This window comes from Cyanistes caeruleus, unplaced genomic scaffold (genome assembly GCF_971803275.1).
Source record: "Cyanistes caeruleus unplaced genomic scaffold, bCyaCae1.hap1.1 HAP1_SCAFFOLD_180, whole genome shotgun sequence".
Lineage (NCBI taxonomy): Eukaryota > Metazoa > Chordata > Aves > Passeriformes > Paridae > Cyanistes > Cyanistes caeruleus.
In genome coordinates, this window is record NW_028255968.1 from 102,998 (window position 1) to 125,017 (window position 22,020).

Consider the following 22,020-nt stretch of genomic DNA (forward strand, 5'->3'; position numbering starts at 1 on the left):
AAGGCCTTTTTAAAAGGAGCTGGTCTCCTGGCCCGTTTATCACAACAGGACGAGTTTTTAAACTTTTATAACTTGATGGGCACATTCTACTTTCCTAAGCTTCATATTTTCTAATTCTGTGATTATGGAAGCCTTGCAGCAGGGCTCTGGTAGTTGTCAGCCTCCTGGTGGTTGTTTTGGATGAAGGCTCAGGAGCTACCTGAATTCAAAAGGCCTTTTTGTTACACTTAAACACTTCCCTTTTATGGGAATTCAACACAAACTTATAGTCAATAAATTCTGCAAGTGCTCTTGCTGCGTGAGGCCACATTGTGTCTTTCATTCAGCAATTCATGAAGAAAACACCAATTGCCTACTGAGACCCTTCTGCTCCCTCCCAAATCACTACTCAAGAACAAGCCTCAGGCACATGCCCATAGTCCCTCTCTGCCAGCAGCTCCGAGCTGCATTGCACAGTGCTTGCTGTGCCCCAGAGAGCACCAAGCAGGCTGGCCTGGTGCCCCTGAATATTTCTGCAAAGCCCTCTGCATTTCACACCTTTGCTGTGGCTCAGTGCAGAGCTCCAGGATTGCAGGCGCTTGGTCCCAGAGCTGTGTGAGGCAGTGGCTCGTGCAGATGTGCCCTGACTTGCTGTCAGTGCCTCACGCTGGCCTCGGTTCCCCTGGCAGAAATGCCGTGCCTGAAGGACACTGCCCTGTGCTGGAGCCTGCGGAGCAGCCCGGCTCCCTCCCCCTGTGCCCAGAGTGCTGCACACACTGCTGACCATTGCCAGGAGTTCCAGGGCAGGCGGCAGAAGAGCAGCAATGGTCAGGCAGGGCAGCAGCCCTGGGCTGCTCTTTGCCTTTCTCTCCTCCTGTGCAGACTCCAGACAGCCCATGGCACCAGTGTGTGCTGTACCCAGCACGGCGCCGCTTCCCCTCAGGAGCAGCCAGCTGCCAGCTTGGCTCTGAGAGCGGAGGATTTGCCTGGTGCCAGCAAGAGGCAGCCAGGGCCAGGCTGCTGCCTCTTGCAGCTCCAAGGGCCTCCTTCCAGCCTGCCTGTGCCGAGGCTCAGGCTTCTCCGGGCTCTGCCAGGGCTCTGCTGGGGCTCCAGCCTGGCCAAGGCCGGGCCCGCTCTCACCTCACAGTCGCTGACAGCTCTGCACCACAGGAGACCTTGCACAGCACCCTCACTGCTCTTTCTGCTTTCTCTCTTCAGCCACACTCTCCTCCAGCCAAAGAGATTTCTCTTAGGGATACAAATTCAAGTGGCAGGAACCCAAATACTCTCGAGTCACATCTGCACAGCCTGCATCTGCACAGGATGTTTGCGTTGCACCGCTCCTCCTTTGGTTTTTCCTGCAAATGCCATTGCTGTTTCTGCCTCAAATAGAAATGCCAGAGCTGGGCAAAACTTGTCCAGTTGGCCATATTCCAAAGGCAGTGTGGTCTGGAGAGGATGAATGAAGAGGAGCCTTCCCCCCTTACAAACTGTACCAAAGAAGCCATCAATGTCACTTTCCACCTCTAAGAAAAAACTGACAATTCAGGAGGAAATGTTGAGCTTTCTCACAGGGTCAGAAGGAGAGAAATGTTCCAAAGGAGTTGAGATTTTAGAAATTTTATTTAAAATCCTACTCTACAATCCTACACTACAAACCTACACTACCATCCTGCACTACAATCCTACTCTATAATCCTACTCTACAATCCTACTCTGCAATCCTACTCTATAATCCTACTCTAAGTTGGTCATGGAGAAGACAGTTCTAAATTAATTGTTGCATTCCTGCCTCCTCCTTCCACTTCTTCACGGCAACGATGAGAGGTGCCAGGCTGGACCCAGGCATGGCCGATGTTATAAATTGATGCTGCAGAAAGGAAAAGAAAACAACAAGAAAGCATGATTTTCCAAGCTAAGAGCTTCAAAGGCAGGGGAATACTTTTTAAATGAAAAGGGGATTGAGTCAGAGTAGGTCAGGAGCATGGGGCAAGAGTGGCACAGGTTGCCCCAAGAGCTGGTAGGAGGCCCACCCCTGGAAATATCTGAGGTGTGAGTATCCTGATCTCTTGAAAGATGTCCCTGCTCATTGCAGGACACAGACTAGATGACCTTTCCATGTCCCTGTGTGTTAGTTTGAGATGAATTGACATTTAGGGAAAGAAGTAAGAAACCCCGCACTGAAGTGATTTCTTTGAGAGAAGCTGCTGGGAGCTTCCGCAGTGCCTGAGACAGGCCAATGGCTGGCTAGTTCTGAGAACTGACAACATTTTGCACCATTTAGAAATGAGATGCACCTCTGTGATGATGCACATTTTGAAAAGCACCAGCCCGGGCACTGGCCCTCTTTGCTTCCGGAGCCCGAAGGTAACGGAGCTCTGGTGAGGCCGGCCCTGCTCGCCCACGGCCTGTGCTCCTGGGGGAGGCCGGGCCAGAGCCCAGCGGCTCCCGGGCGGGGGATGGAGGCTGCGGGACCCCGGCCCCAGGCTGGGCCAGGCCACGGCTGCTGACATCTTGCCCACACTAAACCCTCTCCCCGGGGTGCAGCGACGGCTCCAGGCCGAGCCTCCCCTCCCAGCGGCTCCCGGGCAGAGAGAGGGGCCCAGCACAGCCTGAAATCCAACACCGTGACTGCCATGACCTGGGTGAGATTGAACCCTTTCACTGCACAGATGAGACCTTTCTTATTCTTGTGGGCCTGATAATAAAATTTGTTATTCCTTTGAAGTTTGAAGCCTGTTTTGCCCTTCTCCTAATCCATAGCTCCCAGCAAGAAATGAGTAAGTGCCCTGGTGATTTTAGCCAGCGCTAAAACCCAGCACTCCCTGCCAGCCCAGCCCAGCCTAGGATTGCTCCCCACTGTCAGCTGAACAGCACCAAGGTTGGAAGGGAGGAGGATGGGGGCTCATCTGATGCCTTGGATTTCAGTGGAGGAGGAGCCCATCCCTGGGACACTGTTTCACCTGCAGCCCTTTTGGCATTTTACCTGCAGCAGCTCCTTGGCAGACCAGCGCTGCGCCTCGCCTTTCTGCAGGCAGCAGCTCAGGAAGTCACGCAGCAAAGGCGAGAATTGCTCGGGCTGCCGCAGCTGTGGGCTCCCTTCTGTGGCTATGTGGAATTTAGCCTGGGGAAAAAGGAAACACAAGGCTCCACCTGCTTCTTTCCCAACTGGAACTGCTCTGCCAGAGCCCATTGTTCCAGCTCCACTCTGCAGTGGCAGTTTTTGCCCTGGCAGAGAGGCAGAGATGACTTTCCTGTAGCATTTGGATGACGACTTTCCTGTATCATGAAAAAACCCAAGCCCCAAAGCCACAGCTTTGCCAACATCCAGCAGATCTTGCCTTGGCAGCTGATTTCATTGCCTGATCTAGTTAGTGGCAACTACATCAGCGAATACGTGTTTCCTTCTCGGAAGATTCCCAGCAGCTTGGCAGCCTTTTTGGAAGAGGGATTTTGCTATTTTAACTAACTCTACTATTTCCAAGGATTCTTACATGAAAAAAATCTCTGCAGTGCTTGTTGGTCCCTTAAGCACAGCTGCCATAAAACAAAACTCATCAGGCTTTTTGCCCTGTTCTTGAAAATGATGGTAATTGGAAGAAAAGAAAGGAAATGCAGCAGGTGTTCCTCAGGGAAGGAAACAAACCTTTGGAATCTCATTTTCAACACAGACACATTAAGATGCCTCCACAAATGTATTGGGTTGAAAATGCCTGTTTGGGCACACAGGAGCCACCTGCAGCTCTGTCTCTCAGCACTCTGAAAATTTCAGGTTCCCTTAGGTGGCAAAAGGAAAATATTCATGGTGAAATCAGAAGTGTCATCCCTGTGGTAACCCTGTGCTCGTTGGATTCTCAAGTCAATGCATTAACGCTGTGCCCATCCCAGAAAGTGCCAGGAAACAAACAGGAGGTTTTGGCAGGCTCTCCCCGTCACCAGGCTCCAGCTTGGTGATATGGAGAAAGTGGCTTGGGTTAGGAAAGAAGGTGGTCACTGAGTGTCTCAGCAGCACTGCACAAGAAGCAGAAGAGACTCTGGCTTTACAGCCTCATCTCCAGGTTTCAGGCAAGTTTCCCTGTGAGAAGAATGGGGCTGCACCTCTTCTCTCAAAAGCACTGTTTTAGAAACTTGGTTTGGTTTGAGTTTCTTTGCTTCATTTCTGGAAAGATAACAGCAGCTCTGAGATGCTTGTTTCCTATTCTTGGGGCCATCTACACAGCCACAAGAGCTGGAACGACTTCTAAGGCAAAGCAAAATGCTGCCTGAGAATGGAGATGGTTTGGGCGAGGTAAGGCTTGAGTTCCCCCAGTGCTGCAACCAAAGCTCCAGCAGATGCTGATGTGCTGCAGGGCCATTTGTAGAAGGGGCCTTGGTGGAAGTACTTCCAGCAGATGGCCATGGGATTTTGTGCAGTGAGCAGAGAACACGGGACAGGTGAGAAAGACAGCGGGATCAGAGAGTATTTGCTCCTTACCGATCGAGCAGTGAAACTGTCATAAGGAGTTTTTTGTTCGGCCATTTCAATTGCCACAATTCCAAAAGACCACACGTCCACTTTGGGGCCATATGGTTGACACTTCACCACTTCAGGTGCCATCCACCAAGGAGTCCCGGTCACCGAGCACCGCTGATTTTGCTCAGGGGTGAGCTGAGCAGAAAGGCCAAAATCAGCTGAGGAGAAAGCAAAATACTCTTTTAATTTTAATACTCTCAATTAGGAAACCAAGCCAGAGAATTCCCCAGTGGAAGTTTGAGAATGTGCAGTTGAATTTCCTGGACAACACTCCCTGCTCTCTTTCCTTAGGGCTTTAGCCAAGGCAATATGAATTGGCTACTTCAAACATCCCCCCATTTTTTACACTTCCTCCAGCAGTGCCTTTTGTTCCCCTGAAGGTTTAGATTGCAGCTCCCTCCCTCTGGAAGGAACACACACAGACACACACAGAGCAATAGCACTCTTGGCTGCTTGTGGTTCCTTGTCATAGCTGTGTGCACACTGCAACTGTGCCTTCAGCCCACAGCAGGGGGGACCCCTGCACTGCCAGCAGCAGCATTTTTGGGGAGCTGGCAGTCACTGAAAGCAGCCCCACACCCCCCATTCCTGGAAGGCTGAAGCTGAGCAAGAATACACTGACCCAGCTTGACAGAGCCGTCGGTTCTGAGAAGGATGTTGTTGCTCTTGACATCTCGATGGATCACATGGTTGGAGTGAAGAAAATCCAGTCCTTGCAGGCACTGAGAGAGAAAAGAGAAGCAGGGGGGCAAAAAGTAGTGCTGTGAGTTCATCGCACAAGCAAGGAAACAGCTGTGGAAGGTTCCCTTTGCAGGGGAATGGGGAGGAATGGCAGAACACAGCGCCATTGAGAGCAAGAGCCTGCTGCTCCAACAGTAGCAGAGCAGCACCTTTCTCAGTGGAGAAGTGCAAATGCCAATGCAAGAGACAGAGCTAGAATACAAGAGCAGGGGATAAGAGTACAGGAAGTGAGTCCAGTGAGTGTAGGGGCACTGGCAGACAGTTCCCTTGAGATGCTCTTGCTTGCCCATAGCCGAGCAGCAGCACAGAAACCAAGCCTGGCCCATGAAATCCCTCCCGTTCTGAGCCCCTGTTTCCCAGACAATGCAGCTCAAGGCCTTGGAAGCACAGATGGGATCCCTGACCTCCCGACTGACAGCTGCAATCTCTCCTTCAGACATTTGAATCTTGTCGATGAGATCTCTCAGAGTGCCTCCGTCCATGTACTCCATCACCAGCCAGAGTTCCTCATGCACAAGGTAGCTGAAAAAAGGAAACAAGGCCATGCAGGTGAACATGCACGGCTAGGTTGGTTTTTTGCTTGAGTCTTGTTTCTGGGTCCCTGTGATACAAGGGCAGAAGTAAAGGCATAGACATTGCCTCTAGGCTGTGCAGTGTTTGCAGTCTGTGCTGTCTCAAGGAGAAAGGCAGTTTAGGAAGAGCCCAGATAAAAAACCTGTCACGCATGGCATTTCTGGAAATAAGCACCTAGTCTTCCTGGCATGCACAGCAATGGAAAAGAGGGGCAACAATGCAAGGGCAATCCTCTCTTGGATGGTTCATCAGCATTTAAGAAACTTGAAAAACTGAGTCCCAAAGAACTGTGGAGGCAATGAACTTACAAGGTATTGAATTCTTAAGATAGGGCTGATGCAGGTTTTTGAACAATGTTCAGTCTGCATTTGCCAGGGTGGATTCATGCAGACAAAATGCAGTCTCTTCCCATCCATTGGAGATAAGTAGAGAAATAATCATTAACAGCTCTATTTCCTGCCACTGACCAAAGTGGGTTTTTAAGCTCTCATTCTTGTAGTATGTAAACAAACATTCAAGGGATAGGACCGTGACCACTCACCTGGCTAAGTAATTCACGATCCTGGGACTCCTATTACTCTCCATGATCCTGATTTCATTCATGGTTAGTATCTTCCTACTCACTCCTTGCACATTTATTTTCTTGATGGCCACCTCAAATGACATTGAAAGGAGTAACTTGAGAAAATTGGTAGCATGAGACCACAACACACATGGAGCAAGTGATTTTGGAATGGCACAGCCAAGCTGTGCCAAAGTGCCTTGTGATTAGACCTCATCACTGGAGTAATTAGGGAGTGACATTGCAACAGCCCATTTCTCTGCTCCCTTGGGGGTCAGTTACAGGACATGTGGCCACTGGCGATTTGCCTTGTCCACAAAGCCTGTTGCAAGTGCAATTTGCAGGCTGGCTCCAGTCTGTGCTTCTTGTGCCTTTTCAGCACAGCTCTACTCAAAGCTCCAGCCACAGCTGTCAGCAATGGGGAAAGGCCTGGAGAGCAGCAGAGGCTGCAGGGGCTGTTGACATTTACCTCTCCTCCTGTTTCAGTGTCAAGTGCTCTGGAAACCTCTCCAAATCCCCTAGAAAAAAAACAGCAGCAAAGAACGGAGAAGCCATTTAGATCTTGCACTGAAAGCCAGTCCAGACAGGAGAGCTCTGCTGTAAATGCCTAAAAGCTGCAGGTTGCAGGAGGGGTCTGCCAGAAGGCAGATGATGCATTTTCCCCTCAAGTGCCTGGGCACTGGGCCTGTTCCTGAAGCCTTGGGCTTTACTGCCTCAGCTCCAAAAGGCAGCTTATTCCTTCATCTCGGCTATCAGCTTCTAAAGTGTGCAATTCTAATCCTGAGCACGGAGTATTTCCTTTAGCAAACTCTTGGAGAGAAATGTTCCTGAGAACTGTTATCTGACAGCTCTCATTGGGGGTAGGTTGTGCTTTCAGGCAAGCAAGATTCTTCTCCTTTCATTAGTGTGGCCAGATGATTTGGAGACATCCAAAAATGCGATGGAAATGAATCCTGAGCTGTCCCACACTTGAGAGACAAGCAGATTTACCAGGTTCTGTTCCTTGCTGCAGGCAAGACCTTGGCAGCATGGAGATGTCTTTGACAATGCCTTCTGAGCACACTTGACAAATTCTGGCCAGTACTGAGAGATGGGGCAGACTAAGCCCGCTGTCTGAACATGTGGACATCTTGTCTGACTTCCCATTTGATGGATATTCCCCCAGGGAAACACCTGGCCCATGGCTGTGTAGAAGTGACTGTGGTTGGACTCACTCGCTGCCAAGACTTTCCAGTTCGATGTATTTTGTGACGGGATTTTCCTTGTTCACCATTCTCCCTGAGGGAAACAAAATGCAAGATGCTGACTTTCAGGCAGAGATCCGAACTTGCAGGAGATGCCAAAGGCAGCCCCGCTGTCTGGGGCTCTGAACCCTCTGTGGTCAGCTGGGCAGCAAGCACAGCAGCAACAAGACAGGCAGTTGTGCAGTACAAATGGCCAGCAGAGAGACTGATTTTGTCCAGTCCTTGGAAGGAAATGAAGCGCAGAGAGCACAGCAGGGCACAGCACAAGGCTGGCAAAGGCCAAGCATGAGCACTGACAAGCAATGGCAAGAAGACACAGCCAGCCTGAGCCCCTGACAAGCTGTGGCCCCCGTTCAGGACACACCAGCATTGCCTTGGAGATCAGACACAGCCAGGTGCAGATCAAGGCCCTTTTGTGTCCCAGCAGGTGAAGGTAGACACCAAATCAGCTGGGATCTTTTCTCAGCCCCACCAGGTCTTTTCTGAGAGCACAGCACTGGCAGCTGTTATGGGCAAGAAGCAGATTAAATGGGTTGTGCTGCAGAATCACAAAGGGCTTGATGTGTTTTCCCAGAGACTGATCTGAGCAGGGCTTGGGCCAATAGGTAGGATTCTAAGAGTCATGGGAATGGCTGGGAATCAGGGATGAAAAAGTGCCATGGATCTGAGGAATACACAGCACAGGGGCTGCAGGCTCGCTCCTGAGAAATGCCTGCAGTGCTGTTTTATCTGATCACACCACGTCGATGTGTCTCTTGGACACATCTTTATAAAAATAAAACTGGGATATTAATTACAGATTGTTATACAAGTATCTGTTTCTTCATGGTGGGCCCAATGAAAACATCTCTTGCTCTCTGTTTCTGCTGTCACCTGATGTTCTTGCAAAGGAGTCCTCACTGACAAAAATACAGCATCCTCACAAAAACCTTGTAGATGTAGTAGAGGCAATAAAAACAGTCCTAAAAATGACACCAGTAAGACACATGGGGCAGAACAGCTCTTTCAGGATGGAGAAAAAGCAAAAACCCCTAAATGCAAAACCAAACAAAGCTAAAAACTGAAAACTAAAAACGGAACCACAACAAAAAGACAAAATCCCAAAACCAATCAATATCTCTGAAGTCTTTTGGTTCTGACAAGTGGTGGGAAGTCTGGAGTCTAAGGAGAATTTAGGAATCAAATATTCTGTTCAGTTTGGCCACTAGCACACAGAACTTGCATAGATCATTTGCTGGGCCACAGCCTTCTGCTGATCCAAGAACAATTCCTGCTTCTGCCTTTAGTGGCAAGGGAATGCCAGGCAAAGCCGAGCCAGTCCAAGCTGCCCTCAGAGGCAGCAGGAACAGCCAGAGCGCTCTCTCGCTGCCTCAGAGCACAGCAGTTCCTGTGGGGAGTCCTAAAGGTCTCTGGGACACCAAAGTGAGGAGGATCATTTGCTACAGCTCTGCTGGCACGTGCACACAATACACTGTCCCTCAGACAAGAAATACACCAGACGTACTCAGTTGCTCCACGAAGTCTCCCAGGCTCTCCTGGAGCTGAGCAGCAGATGTGTCACTGCTGGAAATGGACAAACTGCCCCGGCTCCACTGCTCAGCTTGGGCAACAAAGGCTCCTTTAGATGCTGCTGCTGCTGCTGCTGCAGTAGATTGAATGGAAGAGCCTGTGTAGATCTGCGAGAAGAAAGGAGTTTGTGTCAGGAAGCTGGCTGGCAGAGATTACCCCGAGTTCCCTTTTCAAATGCAAGCCCTTAGGAAGTTGCTGTTAGCCACATGCAAAGCTCATCAACTGGATTGTTTGGATGCCCACTTCTGGAACCAAATGGTCAAAACCCAAGGTTGGTTTTAATCAAGCTGATGGCCAGTTTCATATTCCATTTTCCTGGATTTTCTGAAGGATGACTGCAACAACGACCATTCCACTTCCTCCCAAGGATCCCTTTCCCCCTCCAAGGGCTGCAGACACATTTGCAGCTCCTTGTTCTAATGTTGGAGCTCCTCCCCCTCAGTCCTCTTTTCCTGCACCATCTTCAGAAGGTGCTCAGCCTGCAGCACTTGTGCTTGGGACAGTACCTGTGCCTCCCGCCGACCTTGGGGCTCTTCATCAGCCGGCATTTGCTGGAAGCCTTCGCAGGCTGCCAGGTGAGATATCAACACGTCCACCTCAAGTCAAAGAGAACAAAGCAGTCGGAGACCACAGCTTGTCCCTGTGTGCCAAGGCTCATTGACTGTGAGAAAAGGGAAAGAGCAGGACAGCAGCAGATTCACCAAGGCATACAGACAGCTTGCAGCTTGTATTCCAAATCTGTCTGGGGGACTGTGTTCACTTGCAAAAAGCTCTGAAGAAACAAGGAGAGCAGGAGCAGGCCAGCAGGAATCCCTTGAGATGAGTGCTGGCAAAAGGGGCAAATGACTGGTGCCACTGTCCAGGGCAGCAGCTGAGATTGAGCACAGCAGGAAATGTCCTTCCAAGCAGCTGGGATAGACACTACAGCAGGATGGCACTGAGAGGCATCAGCCCAGCCCCCTGCTGCTCTGCAGAGGAAAGGCAAGAAGGGCAGAAAGCACCAGACTGCAGTGACTGCTGTGCCTATCGCTCTTTCACTCACTCGATTTTCTAGAGCCTCTTGCTGCTGAGCGAGGAGATGGAATTTCTCTTGGATGATTCTTCTTTCTTCCTCCAGCCTCTTCTCCCTTGCCCTGATCCTAGCCTCAGTTTCCTGCAGCTCTGCCAGCAGCTCCTCATCGGAGGCCTGTGAAGAATGACAGAGAGGAATTTCCATGACTGGAGTGTCTGCCACACTTTCACTCACCTGGTTCTGTTGATTTCCTCTCTGCCAGGGGAGATTCATCTCCTCTTGGATGCTTCTGTCCTCCTCGTGCCTCCTCTTCACTGCCATGATGGCCCTCGGAGCTTCGGGCAGCTCTGCCTGGGGCTCTGCCTCGATGTTCTGTACACACAAATGGAGAGCAAGTGCCTGGGAGCTGCCATCAGGCTCAGCTTCTTCCTCCGTTTCAGCCTCAAAATCACACTCATTCAGTCACTTCTTTCTGCTTCCCTACCCACCTCTGCTTCCACTGTAACCTCCTGTCCCGCTGCTGATCTCTGCAGAGGCTCTTTGCTTCCAGAGCCTCTGGCACTCGTGGCCTGCTCAGTCCCAAGAGCTGCGTTTTATGCCCCTCTTCCTGCCCTTCACTCTGTCCCCTGCTGAGTCAGGCTTACCTGGCCATTCTCCAGTGGCTCTTCCACCTGCTGCCCCAGCTGCTCTTCCTGCTCTTGGGCTGGGAACAGCTCTCCCTCAGGCTGGCACGGCCGTCCTGATAAAACAATCTGCTCCTGCTCTTTCTCTAGGAGGACCTGCAGAGAAAGCAAGAGAAGATGGGCTTCAACTTCTCATCCAACATTTGTGGGTCAAGACTCAAAGACTGATGGGCTCCCACGTTCCTAAAGCTCTGTGCTGCTGCTCTCCTGCCTTGTTCTCTGCCCGTGGGGAAGCACAGATTCCAAAGTGACCCTGGCAGTGCAATCAGGGCCCATCTGGCACTGAATCTCCAACAGACTCTTGGGCAGCTGACAGGAAATGTGGGGCATTTCTCAAGGGCCTCCTTCCCCTTCTGCTGTGTCCTGCTTGTCTCTCCATAGTGACTGACAGCCAGCCCTGTCCCACAGCTCCATCCTGGCTCTGCAGGGGCTTCTTGGGTGAGCTCACCCCTTGGGAGAGACACTGCTGGAGTTCATGTTCTTTTCAGGCCTGCACTGCCACTCCTGCCCCTCTGACATCTACACTCTTGTTAGAAATCCTGCTCATTCAGGAGACAAGGATGTGTGCAATTGGATCCTCTGCTGCAGCTCAGAGAGCCTCTATGGCCACCTCAGGATATGGAAGAGGACCAAGGTGTTTCTCCTCCCTCTTTTGTCAGCTGAGAATTCTGAGTGGCACTGACAAAGATCCTCAAAAGGCCCCACCAACAAATTAATTGACACACCCCTAGGGATGCCAATGAAGGAAGCCATGGGTCATGTAATGCATGTATGACCAAAGTCAGCAAAAACCACCTAAACCATGGAATTGTCTCACCTCACTAGGACAGGCAGAAATTTATAGGTTAAACAGGGAGTGTCAGGACAGAATAGGCAGGAGGAGGAAAACAGCTCTGAGGAGAAAAAACAACCATCTCTAAAGGGGTTCTTAGCAACACAAGACAGCACTCAAGGACTTGCAGCTTTGCCCCCACACTAGGCTCCAATGCAGTTTCCAAAGCTGCAGACTTCACCACAAAACGTATCAAGAGAAACTGGCCACTTGTGGATTTTGCCTCAGAAGAAGGGTTCAGAACTACACAGTTTGTTTCTTTGGCCGCACAGGACAAGAATGGCCGGCCACAGCTTCATGGACAACACAATCATCTCCTTGCAGCTTATCAAAAGCCAAAAGACAGGTGGCCTAAAAGACTCTGCAGAAGTGAAGAATTACTCCAGAAAACTGCAGAACACTTCTCCAGGTCATCCAGAGGTTTCCAAAAAGGGACAGCAAACAAAGCAAGCCCTGTGAGCCCCAGAAATGCCGTGTGAGCCCTTGGCCATGGCTTGGCAGAAGCCAAGAGACAGAGCTTCCCTGAGCCAGGCAGCCAGCTGCTCACCCGCAGGCAGCAGCGCTTTGGGGCCTCAGCACGACGGCTCAAAGCCCAATTTCCAGCTACCACGGGATGGGGGTGTTGCTCCGATTGGGAACGGCAATAAAGAATGACAGTGGACTCTCAAGGGAGTTACAACACGAGAATTCTCTGGTTTATTACTTCAGGCCTGTTTTATAGACTGGTACGTGGAAGGTACAGAAAAGAAACTCCTATTGGTTAACAAAGTGCTACATCACCATCTTTGGTCAGGGTGGCCCATCACCCCCCTGGCCTTCTCCTGCAAGAGAAAACAAGACTGCAAAACAACACCTGCAAGGCTGTTTAGTATCTCTGAGAATTGTTTTAATTCCTTCTCATATTTTTCCCAGGCTATTTTCTCAGGCAGCCCGAGGAGCCAGGCGGCCTGTAATTTGTACAGGCACTGTGGTTTAGATTTAGCATCCATAACTCACCCTTTTTGTTAAAAATAAATAAAAGAGCAGTGTTTGTCACGTCCTGCTGGGCCCTTGCAGGAGGAAGAACAAACACAGCACAAAAGGGTTCTTTGTTAGAACTTTGGGTGGATGCTAATCTAGAATTAATCTAGAATTTTGGCTTATGTTTTGGTATTTAAGAATTGTTTTCTTTGCAGGGATTTGATGGTTGACTCCAATGTCTCTAATTCAGTAAACCAACACACACTCTCACACAACAAATAACATTGTTAATTTGTTCAAACTGACAGTTTAACTTGTCGACAGGTAAGAATATTTAGTCTCTGCTTGTAGAAGGACCATCGGAAATGATGATCGGTATCTCGGTCACCATCTGACAGTCGCCTGTTGACTGCTTTCTGCTTTTGATGCTGCAGGTCAGGGCGAACACACCTTGCAGGTATCCACCGTACTCCAGTGTCCGTGGAAACGCATGCATACCCATGACCCCAAGCGATGAGCTCGCACGGGCCTTGCCACTTGTTGGTGGTCAGGTCTCTCACCCAAACTTTCGCTCGAGGCAGGTGCACCTCGCCTGAAGACTGCAATGAAAGAAAATGATTCAAGATGACAGGGTTATCTGAATTCTTTTTCACTGTGAGGTGATTAATTGTGTACAAAGCTTTCTCCAGTCGGCTGTGTGGAGTTTCTCCAACCATCCCCGTTTTTTGTCTTTCTAGAACACGTTTTAAGGTACCATGAGCACGTTCGACAATAGCCTGCCCAGTGGGAGAATGTGGAATACCAAATGCATGTGAAACTCCCCATAACTGTAAAAACCGTCGTGTCTTTTGTGAGGTATAGGCAGGACCATTGTCAGTTTTCACAGAAGAAGGTATGCCCAAACCTGCAAACGCGATTTTCCAATGGGCAATAACATCACGGCCCTTTTCCCCGGTGTGAGCAGATGCCCACATAGCAGATGAAAAGGTGTCTACAGACACATGCACATACTTAAGTCTGCCAAACTCAGCAATGTGAGTGACATCTGTCTGCCAAAGCTGCAGGGCTTTCAACCCTCTGGGGTTCACCCCCGCTGGCAAAGGTGCTGCGAGCCCATGACAGTCAGCACAAGAACTGACAATGTCACGCGCCTCGGTCGGTTTTAGGTGGAACTGTTTTTGCAAAGTATGTGCACTTTGGTGGAAAAAGTCATGCGATGCTTTGGCTTGTGCAATTTTGTCAGGCTGAGGTGCTACCCAAGCAGGGTTAGCCAGCCTATCAGCCCTGGCATTACCTTCTGCTATGAAACCTGGTAGATTGGTATGACTCCGAATATGCAGAATGTAATATGGGTGAACTCGAGCTTGGATCACACACCACAAAGACTTCAGCAGCTGAAATAGACGTTCATTATCAACTTCTTTCAGGAGCACACAATCTAAACGTTTAGCGAGATCTGCTACATAAGCAGAATCAGTGACTAGATTCAGCGGTACCTGAGAAAACCGCTGGAATGCCATGGTAGCGGCCCTTAGTTCGACTAGCTGGGCTGAGCCTGTCTCATGGCCTTCCAGCACTTGCCACTCAGACTCATCCTTCCATGTAACAATGGCTTTCCCCGTTTTTCCCGAACCGTCAGTGAAGACGGTGGGTCCTTGCACTGGCACCCGACTACTTTTTTGCCGAAAGGACAATTCAGCTGACCCTGCTAATTGCAGCAATTTGTGGCTGGGCAGATGATAGGCAATCTGCCCTGAAAAGTTTTCCAGCGCACTCTGTAAAGAGGCACTGTTGATCAAACTCCATTCAAATTCCTCCTGCCGGATTGGGATGATAATTTTCTCAGGGTCAGCTGCCATTAATTGCAAACACCGCTGACGGCATTTAATTATCAATTGAGCAACCAATTCAAATAATGTGGGAGCCGTCTTTTTTGGTTGATGGGGCAGAAAGATCCATTCCAAAATGTGCAACGGATCAGCCCATTGTTCACTCCATTGGCCAATGACACCTGTGGGATGAGACTCTGGACAAGTAATAAAAACAGTGATACCAATGGATGGATCCACCCGGTAAACCTGCCGAGCAGAAACAGCCTGTTGAACATCCTCCAGCGCTTGCTGCGCGTCAGGAGTCAGCTCCCGAGGGGAATTCAGATCAGGGTCCCCCTTTAAAAGGTTGAACAATGGGGACAATTGTGCTGTGGTTAGTCCCAAGTAAGGACGCAACCATGTGATGATACCCATCAATTTTTGGGCATCATTCAGAGTTTTGATAGAATTCACGAATTGCACCTCTTGATGGCAAATGGTCCGATCTAAGATTTTGACTCCTAGATATTTCCAAGGAGGATGCTGCTGAACCTTTTCCGGAGCTACTTGCAGGCCATAAGAACGCAGAGCTCCGAACAGCTGGGGCTGTATCCTCAGCAGTTCATCCTGGGTGGATGCTGCCACCAGGATGTCATCCATGTAATGATAACAGTAAGCGTCAGGGAACTGCTCACGGACTCCAGATAAGGCCTGAGCTACATACCACTGACAAATAGTCGGGCTGTTCTTGCAGCCCTGTGGCAAAACTTTCCATTGATACCTCTGCACGGGTTCAGCGTTATTGATCGTAGGTACTGTGAAAGCAAACTTGCATTTGTCCTCAGAATGCAATGGGATAGTAAAAAAACAATCTTTTAAATCAAGGATCAGGATTTTCCACCCCATGGGAAGCATGGTAGGTGATGGCATGCCGGGCTGCAGTGCCCCCCTGCTTTCCATGACTGCATTGATCTTGCGGAGATCCTGCAACAATCTCCATTTCCCAGATTTTTTCCTAATCACAAAAACGGGACTGTTGCAGGGACTAGTGGAAGGCTCAATGTGTCCCTGCTGTAACTGTTCTTGGACCAATTCACGAAGGGCAACCAATTTCTCTTTAGCCAGGGGCCACTGGTTTTCCCAGATGGGTTTAGTCACTAGCCACCGTAAGGGCAGCGTGGAAGGTTGTGTGCCCTTCGCCACAGTGGCCCCTATCAAAAATGTGTCCCAATCCGCACCCCCCATGCTGCCAAGACATCCCGCCCCCAGAGGTTCAATGGAGCTGCAGTGACATAAGGCCGGACCGTAGCTGTTTGCCCTTCTGGGTTTTTGATCAGCACGGGCCGCTGGCTCACAAATGTCTGCGTGGTACCTCCCAATCCCTCAATGGCCGATCCCATAGGAGCCAGGGGCCAGGACGGAGGCCACGCAGAGAAGGAGACGATCGTCACATCCGCCCCGGTGTCGATGAGACCTCGAAGCTGAATTTGCGGCGGGCTGGCAGTCGGCAGACTCAGGGTGCATGTCATTTGAGGTCGCTGAATAGATATACAGGCAGACCAAAGGACTTGGGGCAGTCCGGTAGATCCAAAGCCACCATCCCCACGAGTCCGATCAGCAGTCCTAGGAACACAGGACTTAAAAGGCACAAGTTGAGCAATGCGAGTTTTTTCAGGAATGGTAACAGGGGGGGAAGGAGTAGAAACCAAGGCACAAATTTGTCCCGTAAAGTCAGCATCAATGACCCCTGGGTGTACAAAAATCCCCTGCAGTGTTGCACTAGATCTGCCCACAAGCAGTGCACTCAAACCTTGACCCAGAGGACCAAAAGCAGCCAGGGGAACCTTATGCACATAAGTAGAATCTAATGTCACTGTTGTTGCGGTGTATACATCCACTCCAGCTGCCCCCTGGGTGCTGCCTCTAAGCTGGCTGAGTAGGCCTGTGGGGGGGCTGTGCCCTGGGAACTCACTTGTGTCAGAGCGCAGGTCCCCCGTGCGCTCTTGTACACGTTTCCCGAATCCCCCAAAAGCTGACCATTGACATGATATCTAGATCTACATTGATCAGCAAAATGACCTGGTTTGTGACATCTAGCACACAAAAACTTTCCTTTTCCTTTGTTATTCTGCTGCCCCTGCCGAGCCTTGCCTTGAGCATCCTTTCCCTTCTTGGAACCAGCCTGGCGTCCTGGTTGTTTTGACGCCAGAGCAGCTGCCAGAGCAGACATTTTGTGCCCCACAGAGCCCACTTTGGCACAAGCTCGGACCATCTCTGGTATCGAAGGGTCTCCTGGAAGAGCCTCTATGATCTTCCTACAATCTTCATTAGCATTGTCTCTTGCTAGTTGTTTACACAAAAGCTGTCTCAGGTTATCATCTTCAACCTGTTTCTCCAAGGCTGCTGCAATTTTTTCAACAAATGGCAAGAAGGGTTCCTTTAAACCCTGAGTGATTGTCACATATCGTGGTCTGGGAGCAGCTGTTTCCATAGTCTTTAGCAGTGCTCCAATACCAATTCTTTGCCCCTGCTCAAGGACTCGAGGGTCCCAACGGGCCTGGATATCAGGATTAGAAAAGTCACCAATACCCATCAGGGCCTCTACTCTGACCCCATGTCTGGGATCATGCGCAGGCAGACGTGTATTCCCGTCTGCAGCCTTCTGAGCCATCTGCCTCCAGTTATCCTCAAAAACTTTAAATTGCACAGGCTGGAACAAAACTTGAGCTAGGTGTCTAATATCATATGGAGCAAGCAGATCAGTGTCTATCACCCTAATGATTTGCATAACCTCGGGAGATCCGAGCCCGTACTGTGCAACTTTACTCTGGAGATCCTGTACCACCTTCCACGCCATCACATCGTGCCTGTCGGGCTGTCCCGCATTTGGGGCAGCCTTAAACACAGGGAAGGCCCGGGCCGCCCCTTGGGGCGTCCCTCCGACTTCCCATCCCCGCTGGACCCAGCCATCAGGAGCCGAAGCGACTTCCGGCCCTTCCTCCGTCTCCCCCGCCCCAGCAACTACGGTGTTAAAAATCCCAGTCCCGGGTGTCCCCAGCCTCTTGAACAGCTCCCAATCCCCCATTTCCAGAGCACGCTGTCTCACCATATCCCAAAATTGTGCCCGCCGCCGCGGACACTGGACGGGGTGGGGACGGCCCGAGATGGCCACAGGGCAGAGCCCCTGCTGGGTCGTCCCGAGCACCAGAAGAGACGGGCGGGCCGGTCGCCTCAGGCGATGTAGATTGCTGCTCAGAAGCTACAGCAGGTACGGTGGCAGAGCAGCTGCGGCGAGTCCGGGGGAGGGGCAGCGCCGGCCCCGTGGAAGGCAGCGGGGGGGCGGAAGCTCCCCCCGTCGCTGCTGCGGCCAAGCAGCCACAGTGAGTCCGGGGGAGGGGCAGCGCCGGCCCCGTGGAAGGCAGCGGCGGGGCGGAAGCTCCCCCCGTCGCTGCTGCGGCCAAGCAGCCACAGTGAGTCCGGGGGAGGGGCAGCGCCGGCCCCGGCACGGGCCTCGTGGAAAGCAGCGGGGGGGCGGAAGCACCCCCCGCCGCCGCTGGCGGCGGTGCTTGCTGCAGCGGTCCTGGGGGGGAATTTCTGGCGCGCAGCCTGCCTCCGCCAGAGGCAGGTCCTCCGGGGACCCGGGCCGCTCTGAGGAGGCGCTACGCCACTCATCTACAGTGTCATCCCCCAGTCTCTCATCTCGCACAAAAGAGGCACTCCTGGTATCTAAGTCTTCCATCCCGGCCTCAATGTTCTCAGACTGGCTCCGTTCCAGCGCCTTAAAAAGTGCTCCCCAGGTGGCTGCTAGGCTACCCACGCTGGTATCTCCGTTAGTCAATTCCGACCATAAATAGTCTCCTATCGACAACCAAGTCTCGAGATCAAAGGCATTGTCCATAGTTATAACAAAACCTTGCTCTTTCACCCACTGAAATAAAGCGCGCATGGCATCTTCAGAAACACTGAGTCCCATGCGGGGCAGGGCATCCTGCCATGCAAGGTAGGCAAGCTGTTCATCAGCTGAAGTACAGTCCTTCATTATGAGGACTTTATCTTGGCGGCTCTGCGAATGCAATTATGCACACGCTAACGGCTCAGACCCGGGATTTTGAGCTCTGCTTCGCCAAGATGGCCGTTCCAAGCCCGCTCACTGGCAGGGCTCCACTATCCCGTTGGTTTCCAGAACCAGCTTCCACTTGGAAAGCCCGGGAGAATTCCACTTACCCCTCTAGGGGGAAGGGCTGGCTTTTTCCCGCTCGCTGCTTACCCTCAGGGGATTAGCAGAAGTCACGTCGGTCACCTTCTGACCTCAGGGGTCAGCTGCACCAAACGTCGGCGATCACCAGATGTCGCTCCGATTGGGAACGGCGATAAAGAACGACAGTGGACTCTCAAGGGAGTTACAACACGAGAATTCTTCGGTTTATTACTTCAGGCCTGTTTTATAGACTGGTACGTGGAAGGTACAGAAAAGAAACTCCTATTGGTTAACAAAGTGCTACATCACCATCATTGGTCAGGGTGGCCCATCACCCCCCTGGCCTTCTCCTGCAAGAGAAAACAAGACTGCAAAACAACACCTGCAAGGCTGTTTAGTATCTCTGAGAATTGTTTTAATTCCTTCTCATATTTTTCCCAGGCTATTTTCTCAGGCAGCCCGAGGAGCCAGGCGGCCTGTAATTTGTACAGGCACTGTGGTTTAGATTTAGCATCCATATGGGGGAATGGCTGGGTGCTGGCAGGACTCCAGCACTCAGCATCCTCAGCCAGCAACAGCAAGTGCTGGCTGCTCAGAAACTTGCAGCTCTGCCTTGCACTAAAGACAGCAGCACCCAGCACTGGCACTTACTGTCTGGGCATGGTCAGGCTGGGCTGTGACCACAGCTGGAGGCTCGTGCTCCTTTTGCTCATTTTGCTCCTCTTTGGCCTCTTCTCCAGGAGCAGAGGGAGCCACAGCAGAGTCTGCTCTTGCTTCTGGGCTCTGTGGACAGATGGTGGAGTTAGGGACAGGCAGCTACCTATCATTTAGAACCTTATTTCTCTTCAGCTCGATTTCTACAACCAGCTCTACCAAGCACAAATCATCAGCTTTGATAGCAATGGGATTCTAAGTCTCTCCAACTAAATTAAAATGGGTTAATTCAGCCAGGCTGCAAATAGCTCTGAATTAGAGAGTTCACCCTGGCTACTATCAGCAAGCAACGTTCTCTCTGCAAAGCTGAGCTTTGAGTTCTTTTAAAGCTCTGCAATGGAAAATTAGGAAATAGCCAACAATGCCTTTGCTATTGCTGCTGTAAACATGGAAATGGATCTTCTTTCAGCCCACCCAGCTGGCCCTCTGCACTCTACTGCCACAGGCCAAGCTCACAGTTCCCTGCACAATTCTGAAACACCAGGAACATCAAATGTTCCTTTCTGACTCACCTCAGGATTGGCACCTCTGAACACACGGCTCAGATGACCTGCAGTGGGCAAGGAAAATGAACCAAATTCTTTGAGAAAACTGGAGAGAACCGTGGCCTATTTAGAGCAGCATCTGAGAAGATCTCCCAGTCTACATTTTCAAAGGTGTCCTGCTTGACTGGTGTGGTTTAAAGCAACAACTTCAAAAAAATCACTAGAAAAGTTACTTATTTCTTGCTGTTTGATATGGATTAGAACAAGAGCAAAACAAGCTTAAAACTTAAATGGAATAAAGAAAGTTTATTTGCAAAAACTACAAGAATAAAAAACCAGAATAAAACTTCCAGAACAACCCTTTTCTCCCCCACTACCCAACCATTCCCTTGTTTACATGACAACATAGAGACAAAAAACTTTGGAACTTTGGTGTTTACAACAGTCCCAATTCCTGCTAGAGTCTTTTCATCAGTCTTTGTAGAGAAACAGAAGTCTTCTTCTGCTATCTATGGAGTTTTTCACAAGAAAACAATTTTTCTTCATAGCTTTCCATTTCTCTGATGCCAGCTGCCCAGAAATCTGCCATCAGTTGTCTCCTCCCATTTCCCATCACTCTGAGGTGTGTTATGGGTCATGAGTCCAGGGATGTCATTTTTATGAATGAGTTATTCAAAGGCAAAAGTTCTCTTCATCTGTCTCTGTGAGGCCTCCTGGAAACAGAAGTTTTCTTTTTGCTTCTTAAAAGCCACAAATCTTCAACTATTACTTCTCCCCCTCTGTTCCAGCATCTCACAGTGTCACAACTACTTCATCATTTGCTCAAAATCCACACTTGGAAACACTCCATTCCTCCCAATATACTCTGTCGTGAATTAAAGGAGTTTTTTTCAGAACACTACTGTCCATGCCCACAGCTTTAACAGAAAAATATTTCAGCTTATTAAAGCATCTCCTTATTTCTCTTCCCCATCTAAAGTTAATTTTTTTCTTCACTCTCTTTGATGGGTTGATGGTTGATCACTCCCTCTCTCTCTCTCTCTGGGAAAAAAGGGTTAATCTGCAAGTCTCATGCAGGCAGTAAAAGAGTTTAAATCTTGCTAAAGCTGCAGATGTTGATGGTGTCAGGTTTCAGTTCAGAGGCAGAAACTGCAAACCAAGTCAGGCTGGCCGGCTCCGTTTCTCCCCCCACCCCGCCCTCTGCAGCCTTGTCCGGCCTGGAGGTGGGGAGGAGGCCGAGACAGAGCCCTGTGACCTCGCCAGAAGCCAGAAACCAAAGAGAGCAAGAAATTCCTGGCCTCACATCTTCAGGTGGTGTTCACAGGTTGATCTCACTTCTCAATAGTTAAAACCGCTGCCAATTCTCACCCATGGCCAGGAATTAGGAGAAAAAACTCCCATCAGCCTCCAGCAGTTTCAACTTCCCGAGCTCTCAGAGCTATCTTAAAAGTAAAGTCACCCCAAGAGATTGAGCCAGCAAAGTGAGGAAATGACAGACTCTGCTGCCACAGGCTCTCCCGTGGAGGGAACAGAAGCCCTGCAAATGCTGCCCGCAGCCCCCTGGCTACAGACACCCCGTGTTTTGCTGAAGGTGTTGACAGGAACTTTACCAAACCAGGGGCATCCTCATGGTCTTTGTGTTTCAATAGCAACCTGGTCACTAAGAAAGAGCAGGGAGACCTACAAAAGCCAGCTCAGGTTCCAGCCAGGGAAAACCTCTACTTACGTGCCAGGTTGGTCAGATAATAGCCGGAGTATCCGATGACATAAATGGTGCAAACGGCAACAGCGAGCTGCTCCATCACTGTAGCACTGCTGTGCCAGTTTGCACACTCTGCTCCACCACAAAAACAAACAAGGCTCCTGTCAGTGTGCAGCTGCCCACTGACAAACGCCTCAAGCAGGAGGATGCTCCTGCACTGAGCAAGCCCAAGAGCTGCTCTGACCCTGAGGCCTTCCGTGCACCAAGGCAACCTTGGGATGTCACCACGACAAGGTGGCATCCATGCCCTGACATCACAAAGCCAATGCTCTGCGCTGCTCTGGGAATTGATGCAGAGCAACCCAACCTTCCCTACAGCAAACACAAAATTGCCTGGGAGCTTCTCCTCTGTCACAAAGGGTCACAAATCCTTTGCTGGGCT

At 50.5% G+C, this 22,020-nt stretch overlaps 2 protein-coding genes across 2 annotated transcripts; both read right to left on the bottom strand.

The window, feature by feature from the left end:
* Positions 1-1,584: 1,584 nt before the first annotated feature.
* Positions 1,585-21,818, bottom strand: LOC147645733 (uncharacterized). The gene is made up of 10 exons (XM_086874263.1): positions 21,603-21,818; positions 19,904-19,941; positions 19,329-19,460; positions 10,838-10,972; positions 9,688-10,565; positions 7,583-9,288; positions 6,348-6,886; positions 5,638-5,755; positions 4,454-5,214; positions 1,585-3,103 (listed from the first exon to the last, which is right to left on the bottom strand). Exons 1-5 carry the CDS (start codon positions 21,676-21,678, stop codon positions 9,879-9,881), a joined length of 1,068 nt encoding a protein of 355 aa, XP_086730389.1. The 5' UTR covers positions 21,679-21,818; the 3' UTR covers positions 1,585-3,103; positions 4,454-5,214; positions 5,638-5,755; positions 6,348-6,886; positions 7,583-9,288; positions 9,688-9,878.
* On the bottom strand, positions 16,291-17,391 carry LOC147645734 (endogenous retrovirus group K member 9 Gag polyprotein-like). The gene has a single exon (XM_086874262.1). The coding sequence runs from the start codon at positions 17,334-17,336 to the stop codon at positions 16,350-16,352; it is 987 nt and encodes a 328-aa protein (XP_086730388.1). The 5' UTR covers positions 17,337-17,391; the 3' UTR covers positions 16,291-16,349.
* Positions 21,819-22,020: the final 202 nt, after the last annotated feature.